General features: G+C 39.4%; 1 protein-coding gene across 1 annotated transcript in view; it reads left to right on the top strand.

Moving 5' to 3' along the window:
• Positions 1 to 2,548: 2,548 nt before the first annotated feature.
• Positions 2,549 to 24,386, top strand: part of PSMD1 (proteasome 26S subunit, non-ATPase 1) — a 123,949-nt gene continuing 102,111 nt past the window's right edge. Inside the window, exons 1-8 of the mRNA XM_033229877.1 lie at positions 2,549 to 2,735; positions 6,933 to 6,976; positions 7,921 to 7,994; positions 8,178 to 8,347; positions 12,559 to 12,764; positions 15,969 to 16,112; positions 18,247 to 18,473; positions 22,935 to 22,995. Of these exons, the coding sequence (XP_033085768.1) occupies positions 2,720 to 2,735; positions 6,933 to 6,976; positions 7,921 to 7,994; positions 8,178 to 8,347; positions 12,559 to 12,764; positions 15,969 to 16,112; positions 18,247 to 18,473; positions 22,935 to 22,995 (942 nt within the window). The 5' untranslated portion in view covers positions 2,549 to 2,719. The remainder of the gene's footprint in view (positions 2,736 to 6,932; positions 6,977 to 7,920; positions 7,995 to 8,177; positions 8,348 to 12,558; positions 12,765 to 15,968; positions 16,113 to 18,246; positions 18,474 to 22,934; positions 22,996 to 24,386) is intronic.

Below are 24,386 nucleotides of genomic sequence, written 5' to 3'. Positions count from 1 at the left end.
GACACGTTTTATGAGCCACCACCTTGTGCACAGCAGCCAATGGCATTTCACTCTTACAGGGGATGCAGGGAGTGAGAAGAAGGCTATGGACAGAAACACAGAAGAAAGACGCAAAAAAAAAGAGTCCAAGATGGGGACTGAAGGTTTGAAGGAGCAGAATTAATCAGAGTTGAGTTTCAAAAAGATTGCTCCGGCTAAAGAATGCAGAATGGACTGGAGAGGGAGAAGCCACAGGCATGGGCCAGTCACCCAGGAGGGAGAACAGAATCCCCCGGGAGAAGGAGCCTGATGTCTGTGTCCAAGCTTCTTCCCTGTTGCCCATCTCACAGGTTCACGTGAGGCTCACATGGGTTTGTGGCAATGACACACACAACATCCAAGTGGAAGACAGGATTGTCCTCTCATACAGAATGCCTTCTCCTTGAAGAGCAGAGGTGGCATGTTGACCACCTCTCTGTTTTAAAACATGTTGAATTAGTAGCCAACATTTAAAATTCTGGAGATATTGCATGAAATTCTGATTTCTGGCTTCTCTTAGAAAAAAACATAGGTCTTCCAACAGTCACCCTGCATTCTTGGCAGGAACTGCGTAGCAGTTGCTCTCTTTAGATGGGACACTCACTTTTTTTTTTTTTTTTTCTTTTTTGACGGAGTCTCACTCTATCGCCAGGCTGGAGTGCAATGGTGTGATCTCGGCTCACTGCAATTTCCGCCTCCCAGGTTCAAGCGATTCTCCTGCCTCAGCCTTCCAAGTAGCTGGGAATACAGGCAGCCGCCACCACACCTGGCTCATTTTTGTTTCTAGTAGAGATGGGGTTTCATTATGTTGGCCAGGCTGGTCTCGAACTCCTGACCTCAGGTGATCCACCCACCTCGGCCTCCCAAAGTGCTGGGATTACAGTTGTCAGCCACTGTGCCCTGCCAGGCACTCACTCTTTATCACAGTCCCCACTACCCCCTAGTGCCTCCTTGACACTGTTAGTTGCCATTCGCCATCCTGTGGAGCTTGTATTTTCTTTTGCTGGGCCTGCTTTCCTCATTTGCATTACCTGTTGGCATTTGTTTGTGAATCCTCTAGGGGTTTGGGGCACACAGGTGTCTTCATGTGAGGGCTTGGTAGAAGTGCCTCTGTAGAGCCGGGTGCAGTGACTCACGCCTGTAATCCCAGCACTTAGGGAGGCCAGGGTGGGCAGATCACGAGGTCAGTAGATCGAGACCATCCTGGATAACACGGTGAAACACTGTCTCTACTAAAAATACAAAAATTAGCCAGGTGTGATGGCACGCGCCTGTAGTCCCAGCTACTCGGGAGACTGAGGCAGGAGAATCGTTTGAACCCAAGAGGTGGAGGTTGCAGTGAACCAAGATCGCGCCATTGCACTCCAGCCTGGGTAGCAGAGGGAGACTCTGTCTCAAAAAAAAAGAAGTGCCCCTGTAGAATGACACCCCAAGTAATCTGTTTCCTTTGCATGCACATCTTCTCGAGCCCTGCCTTTCAATCTGAGCCACAGGCTCTTCAAAAGTGTTCAATAATTATATTTAATATATTTTAAACCACAGTTTAAGAATTCTATTTTTTTTTTTTTAAACTCACACATAGAACAAAATGTGTTATCAAGCACATTTAATTCGCTGGCAGCCACAAGACATTGATTGTGCCCCTAGGTTAGGTAGAAGGCCGTAGAAATGAACTTGCCATCGCTGTCCGGTTGAAGAGTTTAACTTGATAGTGCATGGCCAGTGGCTGAAAAATGCTACCGTTTGCCACTATTCTTTGTCAAGACTTTCTCAGTACTGACTCTTGAAATAAATTGGCTTATTGAAGCTAGTATAAGACTGCAAGTGGCCATTGCAACTGCCATTTCAAATTTCTGAAGATGTATTAGAAGCGAAGAACCCACTGCCGTCAGGGTAAAAGAGGACCTAGGCAGATAGAAGGAAAGAATGGAAGACATTTTTTCTCCCTTGGAAAGGCTTTCACCATATAACTACTGCACATTTTAATACACTGACAACACTGGACATTATTCCAAAAGTAAGTAAAAACCTTCATTGTTTAACTTTATAATAAGCCAATGATTACTTGTGGATTCATTATTATAATAAAGCACTTCTGTGGGGATTTTCTTTTTTTTTTATGATGGGTTTTGCTTTAGAAGACAATTGAAAGCCACTTTTCTAAAAAAACGCTGTCTGCCGCTGCCCGAATTCCTCAAGTATTGGCTGGTGGGAGATGTGCTGCAGCGAGACCTCCCACCAGCAGGTGACACTGCGTGCAATGCTCGCACCTCCCCTCAACACCCTTTCTCTCAGCAATGGCGGGTGATGATGGGGTCCTCTCTTTATAGGGGTGGCCATTCTAATGCCTGACTTCAGGTGCAGACCAGTGTTCCCACCGCGCGGTATTCCTGACCTCGAGGAGGTTTACAAAAAACAATGGTGTTCTCCGTTTACCCTTCCGCGAGAACTGGGGAGTAGACCGCGGCGCAGAAGACGCAGTCCAGGGGAGAATTCGCGCCGGGCGGCAGGCGGAGCGGCGGGCAGCCCCGGGGCGGGAGGGGTCCTGGCGAGAAGCGAGCCGGCGGCCTGAGGAGGCGACTGACTGAGCAGCGCACCCGGGGAGCGAGGAGGCGCGGTGAACTGAGCGGGTCCTGAGCTGACAGATACACTGCGCAGCTGAAACGGCTAGGGAGCCGACGGGCGAGTGAGGAGCGCAGCCATGATCACCTCGGCCGGTGAGTGCGGCCCGGAGCCAGCGCCTGGAGGGAGGAGCCGCCGTCGCGCCGGCTTTTAGCTGAGTCAGGGCCGGTGACTGGGCACCTCCCGACGGAGCGCCGGCCTGGGCAGCTTCTCGCTGCCCAAGGCCCACCTCCGGGCCGGGGGCTAGGAGTCTGATCAGGCCACTGCTTGCTTCTCTGGCTTGAGGGAATCGAGCCGGGTCGACCGCCTTGGCATCCTTCCCCAACCACACCCCAGCGCCAGGACCCGAGGGGCTTTCTGGGCCTTCCCCTTACCCCAAAAGGGTTTCTCTTTTTTCTCTGCCTCCCATTCTTGGCCGCGTGAGGTCGTCCAGCCCCAGTCCTTCCCCGCAGGGGGTCGGGGTGGGATGGGCTCCTGTGCTGTTGAATAGTAAGGCAACCCGCTGGCCAGGCAGCCTGACAGCTACAGAAGTGTTTCTGGATATAGCCGAGCTCCATGCTCCTTAGAATGAAACCCGGAATTAGGTTTGAGATGGGTCATTTCTGGGTCCGACCCAAGGGTGTTCATTCAAAACGGATAGATAACTTTTGGGTTCGGTGAAGAGGCCTTGGAGATACCTTTATACTGAGAGCTTACTTACCCTTTCGAGGTTATGTGCTCAGTCTGTTGATTGTACATTCAAGAAAGGTGGATGGATCTGCGGAGCAGGTTTCATACGCGCAAACCATTGCATAGGTAGATTCACGTAGTGACTTTTGCGATGGAGTAAGTTACAGAGATCAAGTTTCAATGGAGACTTCAGCTCCCCCTGACAGGTTGACTTGCTTGTAGCTGTCCAGAGCCTTGCTTTTTTCCCTTGCCTGCTTACATACCCTTTTCTCATTTTCCTACTCTGTGCTTGACCTACAAAAAAAGGATTTTATTGTAAACAAACTGGTGAGCAGAAGACAGTAATCTGAATGGTAAGGCGATCGAAAGTTTATTTTTATGAGGATTGGTTAAGGAGATCGTTGGAGATACTGGGAGACATAGTGACTTTCAAACATTTGAAGAGCTGTCACTTGTACCTGGAATAAGACTTTTTGTCCCCAAGGAATGCAAGTGATCGCGAGATGAATTTTAGTTTGGTATCAGGAAGTTTTTCCAGTCAGAGCTTTGTACAGATCAAATAAACACTCAGTTTCCAGCCACTTATAGGCCTCATTCTACTTCAAATCCATCCATTACCATTGTTTCTTCTAACTTGGCCCAAACCACCTTCATCTCTTGTCTGGGTTACTATATCAGCCTTAAGGCTTTGTTTTCGACCATTACCTCCATACAGTCCGTTTTTCTTGTGAAGTATGCTTTTTAAAACTTGAATCACGTAATACTTCTTTGCTTACAATCCACCATTGCTTCCATTGTGTTTAGAGCAGCTGTGTCCAACCCTTTGTCAAGGACTTTTTTTCTTATCTGTGGTGGCGGATATCGTGAAAATTATACACAAAGTTGTTGTTTTTTTTTTTTTTAGCTCATTAGCTATCGTTAGTGTTAGTGTATTTTATGTATGCCCCAAGACAGTTCTTCTTCCACTGGGGCCCAGGGAAGCCAAAAGGTTGGACACCCCTGGCATACGGTAAAATCCAGACTCTTAACCAAGGACCCGCATGATCTGATTCCCACCTTGTCTTGTAGTAAATACATCCTCATCACACTGGCCTTTTTGTTCCTTGAATATGTCAATTTCTCTCCTATCTCGGGGCCCTGGCACATTCTGTTCCTTTCTAGTCTTCTCTTCCTCAGATTTTCCTTTAGCTTCTCAGTCTTTCGTCTCACTCAAATGTTATCCTTCCCTGATCATTCTGTTGAAACACGCTTACTCTCTCTCCACCACAACTCTGTGGTTGCCTTGTTTGTTTACTTGCCTGATTACTGTCTTTCTTTCCCTGGTAGAATTTTGAGCAGGAAGCTTGTTTTCACAATTCTTAGAACACTGCTGAGAGCATGGCAGAAATTCAAAAGTATGTCTTGACTGAAGAGCTCAGTCAGCTCGTCAAAGCAATTCATCAGTCCCTTGAGTTTTTAAAGTAGAGGCTGGCAAAGCACTTGATGACAATATAATAGACTTTAAGCCTCTTTAAGGTGGCAAAACTAGTAATTCTTGAGGTCCTCTCCTGAGAGTCTGTGGTGATCATATAGTACGTGTTTATTAATGCCATTGAAGCTTATTGGGTTACTTGTCAACTGTCTTCCAAATATTTTGTCACTTTGTTTTCTGTCCTATGGCTCATGTTGGCTTAGAATTTGTCCCAGGTGCTAAACAGACTAGTGTCATGGTTCTGGTGTGGATTAGTCAGTTTGTTCATTCATTTATTGACCAGGCAGTTGCTAGGCACTAGCATACAGTGGTGAATAAGAGCTCAACATGTTCTACTAGTTTTTTTCAAGAGGTTTGACTATGCAGGGGAGTGGAGAGAGAGAGAGATAGGTGCTTACAGGCAGGAGATGTGAAATTGAGTGGGTTTGTGTTTTTTTTTTTTAAACATCATACAGACACATAAAGGCAAGTTGTGCTAAAAAGCTTTAAAACAATAGTTCCCCACCTCACTTTCCCTCTCCTGATCCCCAGAGGCAACTATTCCCAACTTTTAAGCTGTGTCTTCTGGAACATATCTCCATATTTGTAAATAATATCCAAATATTTCTGTCAATTGATTCAACAAGTTTAGACCAATATCTGCTCAGTTCCTATAATGGCATAAGAGGTTTTTAGCATCCTTAGGGCTTTCCCATTCTCTCCCCTCTCCAGAAGAGAGTTCTGTTTTGTTTTTAAGATGGGAAGTACTAATGTATGGAGTGTGTTTTATTTAGTTCTGGTCCGTGGCCAGAGGCTGAGTTTCCAAGCCAGGACAATCATGTAACCGGTTAGTCATAAGTGAAACCAAACCAAAGAATGTAAAAATCCATCTCCCTTTTTGGTAAAAGCCGTTCAAATACCTTGATTGAGGATAGGTAGCGGTTTTAGTATTAGGTGTTCTGTTTTTTAAGATCTGTTCTACATTTAAAGCGTTCTGGCCTGTCCTCTTACTCCTTATCACTAGTTTGCAATTTTTTCTTTTTCACTGATTGAATTTTGAAATTTATCTGTTCCCTGTGCTGTCCATTCAGAATCACTGTTCTGGACTTGTCATACCAACCTGGAGTACCAAGAGATTCTTTATATCTGTTTTTATGCTACTTTAGTTTTGCTTGGTAGATTTTGTGTCTTTTCCTGTATGGCTCTCTAAAGACTGCTTAAGCTATTTGGCAAACCTATACTTGTCCATTAGAAATGGCTACATCTAACTAAGTTGCCGTGACACTTTTTAATCAAATCACAGATTCAACTCAGTGTTCTGGAATGATTTTAAAACCCACATGGAAAACATTTGAGAGTGGTTTCCTTTGTGGTCTAAATACAATAATTTCCCGTATCATTTTTCCAATAATCCCTTTGACTTTTGACTGTATTTCAAGCTGTGTTCTTTTGGAGAGGACAATTATTCCTTTTACTCTCCTATGTTAGTGGTAATACCTTGAGACTAAGAGAAGCCATACGGAGAACACTGTGCTTGGGTAAGTGAATTCAGAATGAGTATGATTGTTCATCATTTAGTAAAACCCAGGTTACTTGTGATAGGAAAGAGATGCCATAATATACACACCTTGAAATAATTGAAGTATTTTACCTTGTTGAGTCGATGACTAAATGCTCCCATTTTTGTAAGTAATCTTATAACTGTTGATTTATTTTGTATGAATAATTTTATTCTAAAATTGTACAGGAAAGTTTCCCATTTTAATCAGTAAATTAGGCCAATGGTTCTCAAACTATAGGAAGCAAAAGAATCACAGTACTGGGCCCCATCCCCATAATTTTTGATTCAGTAGATCTGGAGTGGGGCCAAGAATTTGTATTTCTAACAAGTTCCCAAGCAATGCTAATGCTGTTATTCCAGGAACCACACTTTGAAAACCATTGAATTAGGCAAGTGATGTGATATATGTTGTGCCATGAGGGTTTGATAATATAGTTAAGTCTTAAACTTGAGATATAAACCTTTACACTTTCAAAGAAAAATAATCATTCCCCTAGAGAAGTTACCCCTCAAAAAAATTGTTTTTCAGCCATCATATATTTTTGACCAGGTGTTAATTTCCACTTTCATGAGAATGTGTTTCATAATCATGTTACATCTTTTCTTTCATAGCTGGAATTATTTCTCTTCTGGATGAAGATGAACCACAGCTTAAGGTATGAATTAAAGAAAAAGTAACTAGGCTTAGTGTGAATACTGTGAAGCCTTTTGAATTTAGTGATGTCTGTAATCTTCCATCATTTAAAGTTGCTGTCCTAGCTGACTTGTACCCGATTATTGTAACCTAGCCAGAGGGGATAGTATTTTGGCCACAGCAGTTGGTTTCCCTTGAGTTTAACAAAGCTAAAACAAATAAACCTCATTACGGCACTTGAATAGCCCCCTAATTTCCTTTTTTTTTTTTTTTTTTTTTAATCTTTCTCCTTTTTTGAGACAGAGTCTCACTTTGTCACCCAGGCTAGAGTGCAGTGTGTGGTCATGGTTCACTGCAGCCTTGACCTCCTGGACTCAAATGATCCTCCCACCTCAGCCTCCCAAGTAGCTAGGACTATAGGCATGCACCACCACACTCAGCTAAGCTATTTTTAAATTTTTTTGTTGTGATGGGGTCTCACTATGTTGTCCAGGTTGATCTCAAACTCCTGCTTCTGGGCTCAAGTGATCCCCCTGCCTTGACCTCCCAAAGTACTGGGATTACGAGTTTGAGCCACCACACCTTCCCCTCCCCTGACCCCAGTTTCGTTATCAACAGAAAACACAAAAAGGTGTTGCTTCTGTTTCACATATTTAAAGTTTTTTATTTGATGGAAATTTGGGATGTACTTCTAGTGGCTCTAGATACTTGATTCCTTTACATCTAAACCAGCAACCTGGAGTTAATTGTTTATATTCAAAGAAGAAAAATGTTGATGATTGGAAAAAGAAAAGAAATGTGTAAACTCAAGAAAAAGTATAAGTTGGTAAATTTTTATATTTGTCATAGGGTAAAAGTTTGAGTAAATATTACTGAGGATTTGATCATTGATTTGCTGAAAAGAATTTTTTAAGGAAGTGTAATGATAAGTCTATCTCAAAATAGGATTTTGGTTGTCTTTTACAGGAATTTGCACTACACAAATTGAATGCAGTTGTTAATGACTTCTGGGCAGAAATTTCCGAGTCTGTAGACAAAATGTAAGAAGTTATTTTTATAAATCAGAGTAAGGTAGATCAAATTTAATTGTCAATGTGGGTCTTGTGGCTTATTGATTCATTTAGAAATTTGCTGTTAACTGAATGGTGGCTTGAATATTTAGATTTGGGATTTTTAGGGAAAACCACAATTTGAACTAGACCTGTACTTCTAATTTCTTTCAGAGAAGTTTTATACGAAGATGAAGGTTTCCGGAGTCGGCAGTTTGCAGCCTTGGTGGCATCTAAAGTATTTTATCACCTGGGGGCTTTTGAGGAGTCTCTGAATTATGCTCTTGGAGCGGGGGACCTCTTCAATGTCAATGATAACTCTGAATATGTGGAGACTATTATAGGTAATTATCATTTATCTGGTAAGGCTTTATCTTGTCGGCTTCTTTCTTGCTATAGTGCACATAGAAGCTTTTTTCCTGAATTTGATGTTGCCAAATTTCATTTTAATTGGAAGTTCATGATCTTTGTGTAATAATTTTATGCAGGCTGAGTTTTTAGATCTGCCCTTCAACTGAGTGCTGGTTCTCAGCAGTTGTGATGATCACCAATCCAATAAGCATACTGTTAGAGGAAAAGATTAAATCAGATTACTATGAGTAACAAGTGGTACCAGTTTATGTAGTTTTTTTTTTCAAATACAAGAAACCATTGTTGAATATCTGCATTGTGCTAGGCACCATGCTAGTCACTCTGTATACCATGGTTTATTCCACAACTACCCCGTGAGGAAGGAGCTAGCCGTTTTACAAATGAGACAACTTGGGTTTTGAGATGATAAAGACGTGGTTATTAAATAGGAGGATAAAATTTAAAACCTGGTTTTACTCACTCCAAAACCCATACTGTTTCTACATGTAACCATTGTTTTTTTACTTGTTTCCTTATTTTTGAAGGAAGGGGTAACACACAGGCAAGCCTTTGAATTCTCTGACACATATTTCAACCAGAGTTGTAAATTCAACCAGTTATGTAAGATTTTATACAAAGATTTTATAGCGTAAAAAAATGCTTGAAAACTCGTGATGTAGTAAATGAAAGAAGGGACTGCATACCCTTCAGACATGTCTTTATCAAACTTTGGATTCATAGTACAGAGAGCTCAAGGGCATGTTCTGTCAGGAGTGTACAGTGTAGATATTTCACATTGCTGATTAATAGAAGATCTGTATTATTCACTTGAACACATACAAGGAGGAAGTTGGTATTCTCTTTCAGAAATTGGGAAATGCTGCACAAGGGGGTTGATGGAGGTATCTTCATCTGTCTCTGGGATTCTGTGTTCATGTTTTTAAAGTTTTTGCTATGATGATAAGAAAATTTTGCAAGTTACTTGATTGCTGTCGGAGGCTCATTGAATTGGGCTGTCATCTGTGAATCCAGTGGGAAGAACTGATGGCTTAAAAGGATGGACCATATTATTTGAAACTAGAGTAGTTTCTTCACTTTAAGCTAGAAGCAGAGGGTGAAATACCTTACTTACCTCTTCTATTTGATGGATTTTTGTTTTTTAAATAGGGGCAGGATCTCACTGTGTTGACCAGGGTGGTCTGAAACTCCTGGCCTCAAGCAGTTCTCCTGCCTTGGCCTCCCAGAGTGTTGGAATTAACCGACGTGACCCACCACAGCCAACCTTTTTTTTTTTTTTTTTATGAAAGTTTATGGGTTTTTTACAACAGTGATCTACAAATGCTTACAATGCCACTATTGTACAAATTGTGCTTTTAAACTGGACTGTTGGTATGAAGTGCTATGGCATGGTAGATGCTTTCTCTGTCTCTAAACACTTATCATTTTACCTTTGGAAGGTGAGTTTTGATCAATAGACCAGTTCTGTTTGCATTTATTTATTTAAAAGAAGGGTTCACCCTTGCTCTAGTTTTGTAGGGCACATTTTTTAAGATGTCAGTGAGATTCGTGAGGGGATATGCAAGATAGGATTTGGAAAAGGCTTTCTAACGTCTTAGTGAATATCGTAAACAGTACCTCCAGAAAATCCAGGACTCATAAATCTCCAAGTTATGACAACGCTTTAGCAGGAAATGAGGCTGAGTTTTAGTTATAAACCTAGGATATATTTATGACATATATGTAAACCTGGTGAATGAGAACATGAATCTCATTTGAAATCTGGGACCTACATTTTTCCCCCTCAGTTATATAACCTAAGGAAAATTCCCCAAATGTTCTAATTTTGAGGTTCCTCTCTGATGGGGTAGGGGTAATGTTTCCTCACTTAACTACAGTTGGTTCAAAAAGCTCACATTAGGGCCTGGTGGACATTTTCTACAACTGGAATTCTTTTTTTTTTTTTTTTTTTTTTTTTTTTTTTGAGACGGAGTCTCGCTCTGTCGCCCGGGCTGGAGTGCAGTGGCCGGTTCTCAGCTCACTGCAAGCTCCGCCTCCCGGATTCATGCCATTCTCCTGCCTCAGCCTCCTAGTAGCTGGGACTACAGGCGCCCGCCACCTCGCCCGGCTAGTTTTTTGTATTTTTTAGTAGAGATGGGGTTTCACCGTGTTAGCCAGGATGGTCTCGATCTCCTGACCTCGTGATCCACCCGTCTCGGCCTCCCAAAGTGCTGGGATTACAGGCTTGAGCCACCACGCCCGGCCTACAACTGGAATTCTTTAAGGTCTGTTGTGTATTATAACATCCACTGTGTGTGTGTGTTTGTTTGTTTGTTGGCAGAGTTTTTCTCTGTTGCCCAAGCTGGAGTGCAGTGGCACGATCTTGGCTCGCTGCAACCTCCACCCCCCTGGTTCAAGTGATTCTTGTGCCTCAGCCTCCCAAGTAGGTGGAATGACAGGTGCACAGTACCACACCCGGCTAATTTTTGTATTTTTTGTAGAGATGGGGTTTTGTCGTGTTGGCCAGGCTGGTCTTGAACTCCTGGCCTCAAGTGATCCACTTGCCTCGGCTTCCCAGGATTTTTGAATTACAGATGTGAGCCACCGACCCAGCCCACTGTGTTCTTATTAACTATACCTGAACCTTCATGGTTCTACCTGAATCTTGAATGTAGTATATTCCAATTTATAAAAGTCCTCTGCTTCCTTCAAAATATAGACCCATTTAACTTGGGTCATCTGTTAGGCCAACAATCATTTCTGCTAGTTCAAATTATTTTTATTTCTTGGGGTTATGGTTTGTAAGTAATAAATCTTGCCCTCATCTCCTTACTTCTCTTTGAAAGGGAAAGAGACAAGCCAATGAATTATGGAGAGGATAATTAATGTATATGTCATTCCTCTTGGGTTACTGTTTTATCTTCCTTATGAAGATGGAATGCTTAGGGAAATGTCCTTCTTTTGCTTGTACTTAGAAAGTTTAAGGTGTGATTGCAAAGAAATATAGCTAAATTGCAAACAAATGTTTCTTATCAGGTGTGCTATTGATATCCTTCAGTATGTCACACCCTCCCCTCCATGCACCCAAATCATTGTGAAATAGGAAGCTAAATTGGGCACAAACACTTATGCGTGAATGTTCAGACACCTTCTTGGGAGAAATAGGTTCCACCTCCCTCACACTGAGACAATAAATAGAGTCAGGAACCACATAATGACAGACTACGTAGCCAACAGATGTCCCATAAGAGTACAATACCGTATTTTTACTGTGCCTTTTCTGTGTTTAGACACAAATACTATTGCCTGTAGTATGCAGGACAGTAATATGCTATACAGATTTGCAGCCTAGAAGCACCAGGCCATACCATATAGCCTAGCTGTGTAGTAGGTTATATACCATTTAGGTTTGTGTAAGTTCAGTCCATGATGTTTGCACAATGATGAAATCACCTAAAGATGTATTTTCCAGTATGCATTACTGTCATTAGGCGACACAGGACTGTTTTTCAAAGGATCTGCTACAGTTACTGGAAAAGTTTTTGGAAATCTTTGGAATTGCCTTTTAAACCTGTAGCACATTGCAAATCATTTCACCATTACTCTACAGAGACAATTTAGACATAGTTCTTACTCTCAGATTACTAATAGTTTCATTAATGTGAAGAAGTCTGATATACTACTATGTGATAATTGCTATAATAGGCCTTTTAAAATATCTTCAGCAATGGCAAATATTTGTTTTTTGAAAGTGAAACAGCAGCTATTTGTAGCCAATTCTTTTGAATAAGCAGCTTAATCGGGTAGAGTAATAGAATTTTGATCAAAATGAAGTAACAAGATAAAAATTTTAAAAATAAATAAGAGACAGGGTCCCATTGTGTTGCTCAGGCTGGCCTTAAACTCCTGGGCGCATGTGATCCGTCTGCCTCAGCCTCCCGAGTAGCTGGGACTGTGGGTGAGCACTACCACACCTGGCAGATAGAAATGTTTTGAATAATGTCAACTGGATTGGAATTAGTGTGTAAGTTCTCCAGTGTAAATATTATGGGAGAACAGTATTAATTCAAATATATAAGTTCTAGCATTTCAAAATTTGCTTAGTGCTTTATAGTCATCCCATTAGTATATATGATTATAAATGTAGGCATTGCCCTTTCTGATAGTTTAGCCCACAAGATAATCAGTTATTTTATTTCCTCAACAGCAAAATGCATTGATCACTACACCAAACAGTGTGTGGAAAATGCAGATTTGCCTGAAGGAGAAAAAAAACCAATTGACCAGAGATTGGAAGGCATCGTAAATAAAATGTTCCAGCGATGTCTAGATGATCACAAGTATAAACAGGCTATTGGCATTGCTCTGGAGACACGAAGACTGGACGTCTTTGAGAAGACTATACTGGAGTCGGTAGGTAGATGATGTTATTTTAGAGATTATTGTTGATGGGGAATCAGCAAAGCAAGTTATTCAAACTGAAACTTTCATAGGCAGTGAAAAGAAAATCTAGTTTAGAAATAATAAGGTGATCTTTTGCCAAATATCTTATTTTCATATTTATTTATGAACCTTGGTTGTGTTTTGTGTTCATGGAATATCTGCTTTTATCTTATCACATAATCCTTTGAAGTCTTGCATGGGGAAGTTGTATTAATTACTCTGCCCTTTATGAGAAGACAGTAGCCGGGCGCAGTGGCTCGTGCCTGTAATCACAGCACTTTGGGAGGCCGAGGCGGGCAGATCACGAGGTCAGAAGATCGAGACCATCCTGGCTAACATGGTGAAACCCCCATCTCTACTAAAAATACAAAAAATTAGCTGGGCATGGTGCTGGGCACCTATAGTCCCAGCTACTCGGGAGGCTGAGGCAGGAGAATGGCATGAACCCAGGAGGCAAAGCTTGCAGTGAGCAGAGATCGTGCCACTGTACTCCAACCTGGGCAACAGAGTGAGACTCCGTCTCAAAAAGAAAAAAGACAATAAACTACTGTTTTAGTTCATTTATTAGAGTTAAAACTACTCAGCTATATTCCTGTTTTGCAGTGTTTGCAATAATTAAGACAATTTAAGTCACCAACCGAAGTGGTCAGAAAGATACAAAGCTGAGTAAAATAGACATTGATCTGCAGGCTTACTTGGCCTCACCAGCTATTTCTTTCCATGAGCTAGCTCTCTGTACACTAGCCATTTTGGTGTCTTCTCATCTAGATGAACCCCGCCTCATTCCTCCTTCCAAAAATATTTTTTACATTTATTTATTTATTTATTTATTTTGTGAGATGGAGTCTCGCTCTGTCAACCAGGCTGGAGTGCAGTGGCACAATCTTGGCTCACTGCAACTTCTGCCTCCGGGGTTCAAGCAATCCTCCCATCTCAGCTTCCTGAATACCTGCGATTACAGGTGTGTGCTGCCATGCCCAGCCAATTTTTGTATTTTTAGTAGAGATGGGGTTTCACCATGTTGACTAGGCTGGTCTTGAACTCCTGACCTCAAGTGATCCACCCGACTCAGCCGCCCAAAGTGCTGGGATTACAGGTGTGAGCCACCGCACCCGGCCTCCATTCCTTTTTTTTGCCTGCTTTATTTCTCCTCACAATTCAGAACTTAGCTCAAATATCACTTGTTTGCAGAATTTTAATCTGAATACCCATGCCCTCCTCAACCCCTACAGCAAAGACTAGGTCCAGTTCTGTTGTTAATCTTATGGAGTCCTATATATTTTTTCATGGTGTTTATCCCTTGATAATTATTAAATAGTTAATAGCTATCTTTCCCACCAGGTATAAGCTATATCGGGACAGGTATTTGTGCCTTTTTCACCACTGTATCCCCAAAACCTAGGTCAGTGTTTAACATCAATAATGCGATTTGTTTAAATGAGTAAATGCATGAATGGCCTAATGTGATATAATGGCCTTTGTTTCCCTCTCAATTTCATTTTTGTGCAGTTGTAGCCCATCCTTGTCTTCGCATGTATAAAATTAAATTTTTTGCTTTCATTGATTCAACAAATATTTTTTGAATGCTTACTGTTTGCCAGATACTGTTCTAGGCATTGGAGATGTACATTGTTCCCACTCATACATGTTTTGCTCTCTGTGGTTTCAGTTACCGGCAGTTAGCTACAGACTGAAAATATTAAATAGAAAATTCCAGAAATAATTCATAAGTCTTAAATTGTGCACCATTCTGACTAGTGCAATGAAATCTCTCACCATCTCTTTCCATCCCACATGGGATGTGAATCATCCCAGTAGATCCATGCTGTATGCACTGCCTATTAGTCACTTTAGTGGCCACCTTACTTATCAGATTGACTGTTGTAATATCACAGTGCTTGTGTTCAGATAACCCTTATTCTACTCAGTAATGGCCCCAAAGCACAAGAATAGTGATGTTGGCAATTCAGATATGCTAAAGAGAAGCCTTAAACTGCTTCCTTTAATTGAAAAAGTGAAAATTCCCAACTTATTAAGGAAAGACAAAAGCATTGTATGCTGAGGCTGCGCTAAAATGTACATAAGAATGAATCTTCCATCCATACAATTGTGAAGAAGAAAACAGAAATTTGTGCATAATTTATATAGAGTTTGGTACTATTTGTGGTTTCAGGTATCCACTGGGGGTGCTGGAACATATTCTTCTCAGGTAAAGGAGCACCTACTATAGTAGCAAACAAGACCAGCAAATTTCCTGCCCAAAGCAAACAGTTCATTGGGGAATCTAGAAAGGGAACAAGCAGTCAAACAAATAAGTATATGAAGTAAAAGAATGGGAAATGTTTTTTAAAAAATAAAGCAGAGTAATAAATGCATCTTATTTTGCATCCCAGTGCACATGTACATACAGATGTAATTTAAGCTTTATGAAACCAGTACCTACCCTTACTACTTGTGATATAACTCTGTTGTTTTTAAATTGTATTTTTTATTTTTTTAATTTGCTAATCACACTTCAATAATTTGATTTTATCACGCAGTGGGAAGTCACAGCTCACTTTTTGAGAAACATTCCTGTAGCTTTCAGTGTGCTAATTTATGTTGAAGGCCTTTTACAAGGTGAAGTCTCAAATATTGGGGGTACTTTTGAGAATCACCAAGTAAACACATAGAGCCTGGATCAAAGTTATCTCATAGGGATAGCATCAGACAGATGTAACAGCACTCAATGCTTGAGTCACTCAGAGCTGTGTTGTGTTTCCTGGCCAGCAATTAAGTGTAGGCAGTAAGTCATGAGGGAGTCTAGTAGCAAGATAAAAAGCAGAAAGACTTCAGCACACACATTTGGAAAACATAGCTACTTAGTGTATGGACAGTTGTATATCTTTTATGGTAATTAACAGCATCACTTTATTATAGTGTACTATGTTCATATAATGGTGATTTTGAGTACCACTAAATATTGTTTTTAATCCATTTTTTGATGATGTGAAAATATGTAATTCTTCTTTTTAAGATTTTCATCTAAAATGGTTTAAAATTTTTTTTATTGTTTAAGAGGTTTAAATAAATTGTCTTCCTAGATTGACTAAAGAAGCAAGATTAAAATAATTCAATATGTAAATAAACATAATATCCAATAACCAGATAACATTGTATCTTTATCTCTTTCAGAATGATGTCCCAGGAATGTTAGCTTATAGCCTTAAGCTCTGCATGTCTTTAATGCAGAATAAACAGTTTCGGAATAAAGTACTAAGAGTTCTAGTTAAAATCTACATGAACTTGGAGAAACCTGATTTCATCAATGTTTGTCAGGTAATGACATTACATTATGTTTCATTACATTGCTCCTCCACGCTGTGCTGTGCTATGTTACACCACTTCACATTTTATTACTTTATATTACTATAATGACTTTATACATGTATCTCAATTGATCTTCACAGCAGTCCTGTAAAGATAAGGTATGTGCTTTATATTCCTTTTTATTAATAAGAAACTAAATCTCACAACATTAAAAAGCTATTTTGTTGTAACACATTCTTTCTATGTATCTTTTCTTTTGAAAATAATCCAATCATTTAAGGAAATTTTTAGAAATAAAGAAGGTTTTTTTTTTTTTTTTTTTTGAGATGGAGTCTCGCTCTGTCGCCCAGGCTGGAGTGCAGTGGCCGGATCTCAGCTCACTGCAAGCTCCACCTCCCGGGTTCCCGCCATTCTGCCTCAGCCTCCGGAGTAGCTGGGACTACAGGCGCCCACCACCGCGCCCGGCTAGTTTTTTGTATTTTTTTAGTAGAGACGGGGTTTCACAGTGTTAGCCAGGATGGTCTCGATCTCCTGACCTCGTGATCCTCCCGTCTCGGCCTCCCAAAGTGCTGGGATTACAGGCTTGAGCCACCGCGCGCGGCCAAAGAAGGTTTTTTAAAAAGCTAGAAGAGAAGATTAAAGTAGTACCTATCCTATACTATGTCACTCTAAAGAGAATTCAAAGTGTATAAATTATGTATGGTTTCATTACCCATACACAACAAAATAGTTGGGTATCTTTATCTCTTTCTATATATGAATTTGATTACCCATAAAAAAAATTTCAGATGGTACCGAAAATACATAAAATGAAGTAAGGCTTCCCTTTCCCATCATTTGGGCTTTTTCCCAAAGGTAAGACATAGATATTTTTCCCTACTTATTCGCACATGTGGATCTATTGCATTCTTTTAATGACTGTATTGTATTTTATTGACTGGAGATGTGCATGGGTTTACTTTTTAACAATTGGTATATTGTATACATTTTTTGTATTCTGTTGAGGGCATAGCATTTTATTTTACATTTTGTTATTTCTTAACTATAATGTGCTCCGGTGTATTTTCATCCTCTAGGCTTTAAAAATTTAGATCAAAACACTGTTTTTTACAATTTCTTTTAAAGCAAGTTTGAAACAAAACACTAGAAGAAAAAATATCCATGTTTAAATCACCCAGAGTCAACTTACTATTCTAACTTGATTTTTTACATCACCCAAAGTCAATTTAGTATTTAATAGTGTATTTCTTTTCAGTTTTCTCTACGTAGGTTTTTGGAGTTTTGTTGTTTCTAAATATTTTTCATAGTTTTTTAAAACTCACATGAAAAATAGTAGTTCCCTGCCCTCTTCCTGTCTGTATTTCAGTTTTATTCCTTAGAGGCAATTTTATTTCTTTCAGCTGTTTTATTCCTTATCCTTTTATTATTTTTAAAACCTTATTGTTCATTTTTAAAAGAATAGCTTTTTGAGCAGATAATATTTTCATGTGATTTCAAATTCAAAAAGAATTATGGGGTATACAATGAAGTCTTCCTATTACTTGGCTCCAGCTACCAAGTTCTTTTCTCTGTGGATAAACAAGATTAATTGTATATAGCCTTTAACATTTTTCCATGTTCTAACTCTTCGTAGACTGTTCTTCTCTTCCTTGATTGTTGTAATCATTCAGTGTATGTACTTTGCCTTACTTAATCATTTCCTTATTGTTGACCACTTATTTTGTTTCTATTATTTCCTGTTCTTAATTTATAATAACTTTGATTAATGTGTTTATTTTGAAGTTGAGTTACTTGCTGCCTAAGAGAACAAGAAAATTTAAATTGAGTTTTTAAAAGAAAAATTCTAACTTTCTTGGATAATTTTGTTAAAACAATGGCAGATCATAAGAGTAGTAAGAGAAATGCTTCAACATGGTAATTTTAGTGTCTCATGACCTGGCCCAACACAACACAATGTATGTTAAATCAATGAGTAACTTCCATAACATATGGTAAGGCAAAAAATACAAATTAAGGAGCACTTAGGTATAAGTTATGGATAAGATTTAAAGAAGCCAGGATTCATTCAACAACCCCCTTAAGTACCTTGTAGATGAAGTTTTTAATTATTAAATAATTTTAAAACTTTCTTTCTCCATTTTAGTGCTTAATTTTCTTAGATGATCCTCAGGCTGTGAGTGATATCTTAGAGAAGCTGGTAAAGGAAGACAACCTCCTGATGGCATATCAAATTTGTTTTGATTTGTATGAAAGTGCTAGCCAGCAGTTTTTGTCATCTGTAATCCAGAATCTTCGAACTGTTGGCACCCCTATTGCTTCTGTACCTGGATCCACCAATACGGGTACTGTTCCGGGATCAGAGAAAGACAGGTACAAGTACCTTCTTCTGCATCTAAACTAATTGAATAATCTTTATTTCATTTTGGGGACAGGTAGAATATTTATAGGAAGCATATTCTAAGAATAAATTTTGCCACTAGCTTTCATAGATTGTAAAGTCTTATTAGGCTATTGCTCTGTTTTGTACTGTGCTGGGCGTAGTAAGGAAAACCGAAGAAATTGACCCTTCTAGAAAGAAATAGAAGTGATTATCTCATAGGGAGGACCTACCAGACAACATGTGTACTATTTAATCAAGTAAATTTAAAAACTCAGGTGGGATAGGTCAGGGCTACCTTTTAGATATTTGGGTTAGATATATCTGGGTTAGATATTTAGAAAGTAAGGAACATTCTCAGCTTTTTCTGCTTTTATTAGAACTAAATACACAGATTTCTATAGTATTAGAAATTTGCATTCTGTACAAATTGATATGGTATTAAAATTTCATTTTTCTGTATTTTACACATTTAGATCACTTACTAAAAACATTTGTGTGTCTTAGTTATGCCTGTTTATGCCAGCAGCCCCCTAGCCCACTCCTTCACTGGATATCCGTTGTCTGAGAACTTCTTTCATCTGCCACTTGGCCAGGGTCTGTGGGTCATACCCGGCAAGTGATTACTTCTTTTACATTTTTTCCTATACCTAACATGTCAACAATGTTGACAGCATCTTCAGGAGTGGGTTCCATCTCAAGAAACTACTTTCTTTGCTCATCCCTAAGAAACAACTCCTCAGCCATTGATGTTTTATCATGAGACTGCAGCAATTCAGTCACATCTTCAGATTCCACTTCTAATTCTAGTTCTCTCGCTATTTTCACCACATTTGCAATTCCTCCCTCCACTAAAGTCTTGAACCCCTCAAAGTCATCCATGAGGGATGGAATCAACTTCTTCTATACTCCTATTAATGTTGATATTTTGGCCTCCTCCTGTGAACCGTGAATGTTCCTTTTTTTCGTTTTTTTTTTCTTTTGAGGCTGTCTTGCTTTGTTGCCCATGCTACAGTGCAGTGGTGCAATCTCGGCTCACAACTTACTGCAACATCTGCCTCCCAGGTTCAAGCGATTCTCATGGCTTAGCCTGCTGAGCTGGGATTACAGGCGGGGGCCACCACATCCGGCAAATTTTTGTACTTTTAATAGAGACAGAGTTTTACTGTGTCAGCCAGGCTGGTCTCGAACTCCTGACCTTAGATAATCCACCCATCTCAGGTGTGAGCCACTGCATCCCACCTGTGAGCCATAAATGTTCTTAATGGCGTCTGGAATGGTGAATCCTTCCCAGAAGATTTTCAATTTACCTTGCCCAGATCCATCAGAGGAATCACTTTCTGTGGCGGCTATAGTCTCAAGAAATGACTTAAATTATACGACTTGAAAGTAAAAATTACTCCTAGATCCATGAACTGTAGACTTGATGTTGTGTTAGCAGGCATAAAAATAACATTAATCTTCTTGTACAACTCCATCAGAACCCATGGGGGACCGAGTGCGTTGTCCATGAACAGTAATATTTTGAAAGGAATCTTTTTTCTGAACAGTAGGTCTCAACAGTGGGCTTCAATATTTAGTATAACACTCTGTAAACAGACGTGGTGTCATCCAGGCTTTGTTGTTTCATTTACAGAGCATGTAGAATAGCTTTAGCATAATTCTTAAGGGCCCTAGCATTTTCAGAATGATACACGAGCATTGGCTCCAACTTAAAGTCACCTGCTGCATTAGCTTCTGACAAGAACAGCCTGTCCTCTGAAGCTGTGAAACCAGGAACTGACTTCTCCTCTCTAGCTGTGAAAGTCCTAGACGGCATCTTCTTCAAATAGAAGGCTATTCTGTCTACATGGAAAATCTGTTTTTAGTGTAGCCACCTTCATCAATGATCTTAGCTAGATCTTCTCGGTAACTTGCTGTAGCTTCTGCATCAGCACTTGCTGCCTCTCCTTGCACCTCCATGTTACGGAGACGGCTTCTTTCCTCAAACTTCATGAACCAAGCTCTCTGCTAGCTTCAAACTTTTCTTCTGCAGCTTCCTCACCTCTCTCAGCCTTTCCAGAACTGAGGAGTTAAGGTCTTGCTCTGGATTAGGCTTTGGCTTCAGGGAAGGTTTTGGCTGCTTTGATCTTCTCTCCAGAGCACAACTTTTTCCTTATCAACAATAAGACTGTTGCGCTTTCTTATCATTTATGTGTCCACTGATGTAGCACTGTTAATTTTCTCCAAGAACTTTTTCTTTGCGTTCACAACTTGGCTGTCTGTGATGCAAGAGGCCTACCTTTGGCCTGTATATCGGCTTTTGATATGCCTTCCTCACTAAGCTTTACCATTTCTAGTTTTTGATTTAAAGTGAGAAATGTGGGACTCTCTCCTTCACTTAAGCACTCAGAGGCCATTGTAGGGTTATTAATTGGCCTAATTTCAATATTGTTGTGTCTCAGGGAATAGGGAGTCCCAAGGAGAGGGACAGAGATGGAGGAATGATCGGTGTGTGGAGCAGTCAGAACACACACATTTTTGAGTTCGCTGTTTTATATGGGTGTGGTTCGTGGTGTCCCAAAACAACTGTAATGGTAATATCAAAGATCGCTGATGACAGATTACTATAACAGATAAAATGAAAATTAAGAAGTTTTAAATATGACAAGGATAACTAAAATGTAACACAAAGACAAAGTGGTCACATACTGTTGGAAAAGTGGCTCCAATAGACTTCCTTGAAGGGCGGTAAAACAAAGGTATGCCTGTATTTGTTTTTCTTTATATCACTACCTCATTCCTTATTACTAAAACTATAGTAAGTCTTGCAATCAGGTATTGTAAAACTTACAATTTTGATTCTTTTTTCTTTTCCAAGATTCTTTGGGCTATTGTAGATTTTTTGCATTATAGAAGTTTGTGGGTGTTCTGATTGGGATTGTGTTGAATATCTTCAATTTGGGGCACCTTGAAATCCTGATAATATTGAATCTTGTAATCCAGGAATATGGTGATCTTTTTCATTTATTTAGGTTTTTAATTTTTTTTCTCAGTAGTGTTTTGTAGATTCAGTGCAGAGGTTTCACACATCTTTTCTTAAATTAATTTTCTTACATCCCTAAGTATAATTTGTTTTTTGATGCTGTTGTGAAGTGGTATTTTTAAATTTCTATTTTTTTTTTGTTGGTAGTATATAGAAATATAATTGAGTTTTATATACTAACATTGAATCCTATGACCTTGATAAAATCATTTATATTTATAGCTTTATAAATGATTTTTTAAGTAAATTTTTTAAAGTAGATCCTTTTATAGAATTTTCTCTATTGGCATCTTTGTCATCTACAGTTAGAGACCATTTTACTCCTTCCTTTGTAATCTTTATACCTTTTCCCTCTCTGTTTTTTTTTTCTTTCTTCTTGCCTTCTCCTTTTCTTAAGGTTTATGTGTGGTGGTTACAAGTTCCTTCTGAGTTAATCTTCATTTCTGAAATGATTTTTTTTCTCTTTTATTTCTGGTTTTCCCTAGTTCTGTCATGTTAATATTTGAGTTTTTGTAATTCTAATATGTAATATTCTTGTATATTTTGTATAATTTTCCTAATTTCTCTTGTTTTGAAATAACTTTTTTCTAATATTTTATGAGTTTACTTTGATGCTTTTCTGTAGCTTATTTTTACTGAAATTAGTTATTCTAAACTTTTCCAAAGGAGGCTTGTTTAGGATAGTTTTTCCAATTTTACTGCCCTCTAGTATTTCCTCTTCTGTTGTTTTTGTGGAGTACTATACAAAATTATGGCTTTTGTTTTGGGATCTGCTGGCTCTGTTTCCTTTCTCCATTGCCCAGGCTAGAGTGCAGTAGTGCGATCATAGCTCACTGTAACCTTGAACTCCCAGGCTCAAGTAGTCCTCCAGTTTCAGCCTCCAGAGTAGCTGGGATTACAGGCATTCACCACTATACCTGGTTCATTATTTTAATTATTTTGTGTAGACAAGGGTCTCATTTTGTTGCCCAGGCTTATCGGTACCTTCTTTATCTTTGTCCCTGCCTTTTTAATTTGGATTCTCTGCCCAGCATTTTTTCCTCAGTATGGTGCTTTGACCTACAAGGGAGTGTTGGCTGATTAGATTTAATAGTAGGTGGGGTCTCAACCCCTTCTTTTCAAGCCCATTTTGTAGCTGGTGGTGATTTTACTTTACCTGACCGGGGTTTGTGAATGAAGAAGGTATCACGTGTTCTTGTTGTATTTGTTGTCCATGATTTTGCTAACCTAGTTACTTTTTATGTTTTTATTATTTGGAGGAATATACATCTTAGAGATGTGTAGAATTTTTTATTTCTTAGTGGTAATACTTAAGTAAACGTTATTTTCTTGCAAAATATTCAATTTGGACATGGTTCAGATCTGTGGTATAAACAAATTGTACTTCTCTTCAGAAAAAATTATTGATTGTTGGTTCTTTTTATTTCAGTGACTCGATGGAAACAGAAGAAAAGACAGGCAGTGCATTTGTAGGAAAGACACCAGAAGCAGTGAGTGTGCTTTTCTTTTCCCCCCTTTGAGACAGGGTCTTGATCTGTCACCCAGGCTAGCATGCAATGGCACAGTCTTGGCTCACTACAACCTCTGCCTGCCAGGCTCAAGCTATCCTCCCACCTTAGCCTCCTAGGTAAGTAGCTGGGATTGCAGGCGTGCACCACCATGCCTGGCTAATTTTTGTATTTTTTGTAGAGACGGGGTTCGCTGTGTTGCCCAGGCTGGTCATGAACTCCTGAGCTCAAGCAGTCCATTTGCCTTGGCCTCCCAGAGTGCTGGGATCACAGGCATGAGCCACTGAGCCAGGCCACAATGCCCAGTGAGTGTGCTTTTTGAAGTCGAGATTGTTACTTAATATATATTTCCATAGGATATTGTAAATTCTTTTAAGTACATATTATATACCTGCTTTTATTAAAGTGTATTGTTAAGTTTGATACCAAAGTCATTTTATAAAAATGAATTTCTGTAAAGATTATTTTTAAAAATTGGTCCCAAAAAAACATTTAGAAGAAATCAAATCCTTAGATCCTTACTTCAGGCAGAAGTTCTTTCTGTCTGAAATAACTTCAAATTACCTGTCACAGGGTGAGAAAAAGGTATGGTCTCTAGCAAATGGCAACATATATGGGAGAGAGGTTAATTGTTTTTTTTTTTTTATGTTTGTGGTGTATTGGAAGGGTAGGGTAAATATTACAGCAGTGGTCTGTTAGATGTAAATGCTTCCTGTATCAGGACTTTTGGTTCCTGACGCTCAGGTGTATGAACTTCAGCTGTCCTTCATCTGGTTGGAAAGTTGTGTTGGTGGCATAGTAGTTCATACATAAAATCAAGGCTGGGTGCTGTGGTTCATGCATGTAATCCCAGCACTTTGGGAGGCCGATGTGGTTGGATCACCTGAGGTCAGGAGTTCGAAACTAGCCTGGCCAACATGGCAAAACCCCGTCTCTACTAAAAATACAAAAATTAACTGAGCATGGTGGCATACACCTTTAATCCCAGGTACTCGGGAGAATCGCTTGAGCTTGGGAAGTAGAGGTTGCACTGAGCCAAGATTGCGCCACTATACTCCATATATATATGTTGATTATTCAGTTTTCTCAATTTCAAGGAGGAAGTTTCTCAATTAAAATATAAATGGACTCATTTAATAAAAAGTAATTTTCCTGCATGTCATCAGTAATTATTCTTTCCCAGTTTTTTTTGAATATTTAAATATTTTATGTTGAAAGCCAGCGGGGGATGAATTGTATTCTTCCATTGAGCTAGTGTATTATCTCAGTAGCATCTAATAAAGAAATAAATTATCCTTTCTCTTAAAATGGACTGCTTGAATTTCACTGGTTTAGGGCTGATGAAATAAAATTGGATTAGTGGATTATAGTAA

This window comes from Trachypithecus francoisi, unplaced genomic scaffold, assembly GCF_009764315.1.
Source record: "Trachypithecus francoisi isolate TF-2019V2 unplaced genomic scaffold, Tfra_2.0 Lachesis_group13, whole genome shotgun sequence".
Lineage (NCBI taxonomy): Eukaryota > Metazoa > Chordata > Mammalia > Primates > Cercopithecidae > Trachypithecus > Trachypithecus francoisi.
Note: the sequence above shows the minus strand (reverse complement) of the source record. Positions and strands in the feature narration are given on the sequence as shown.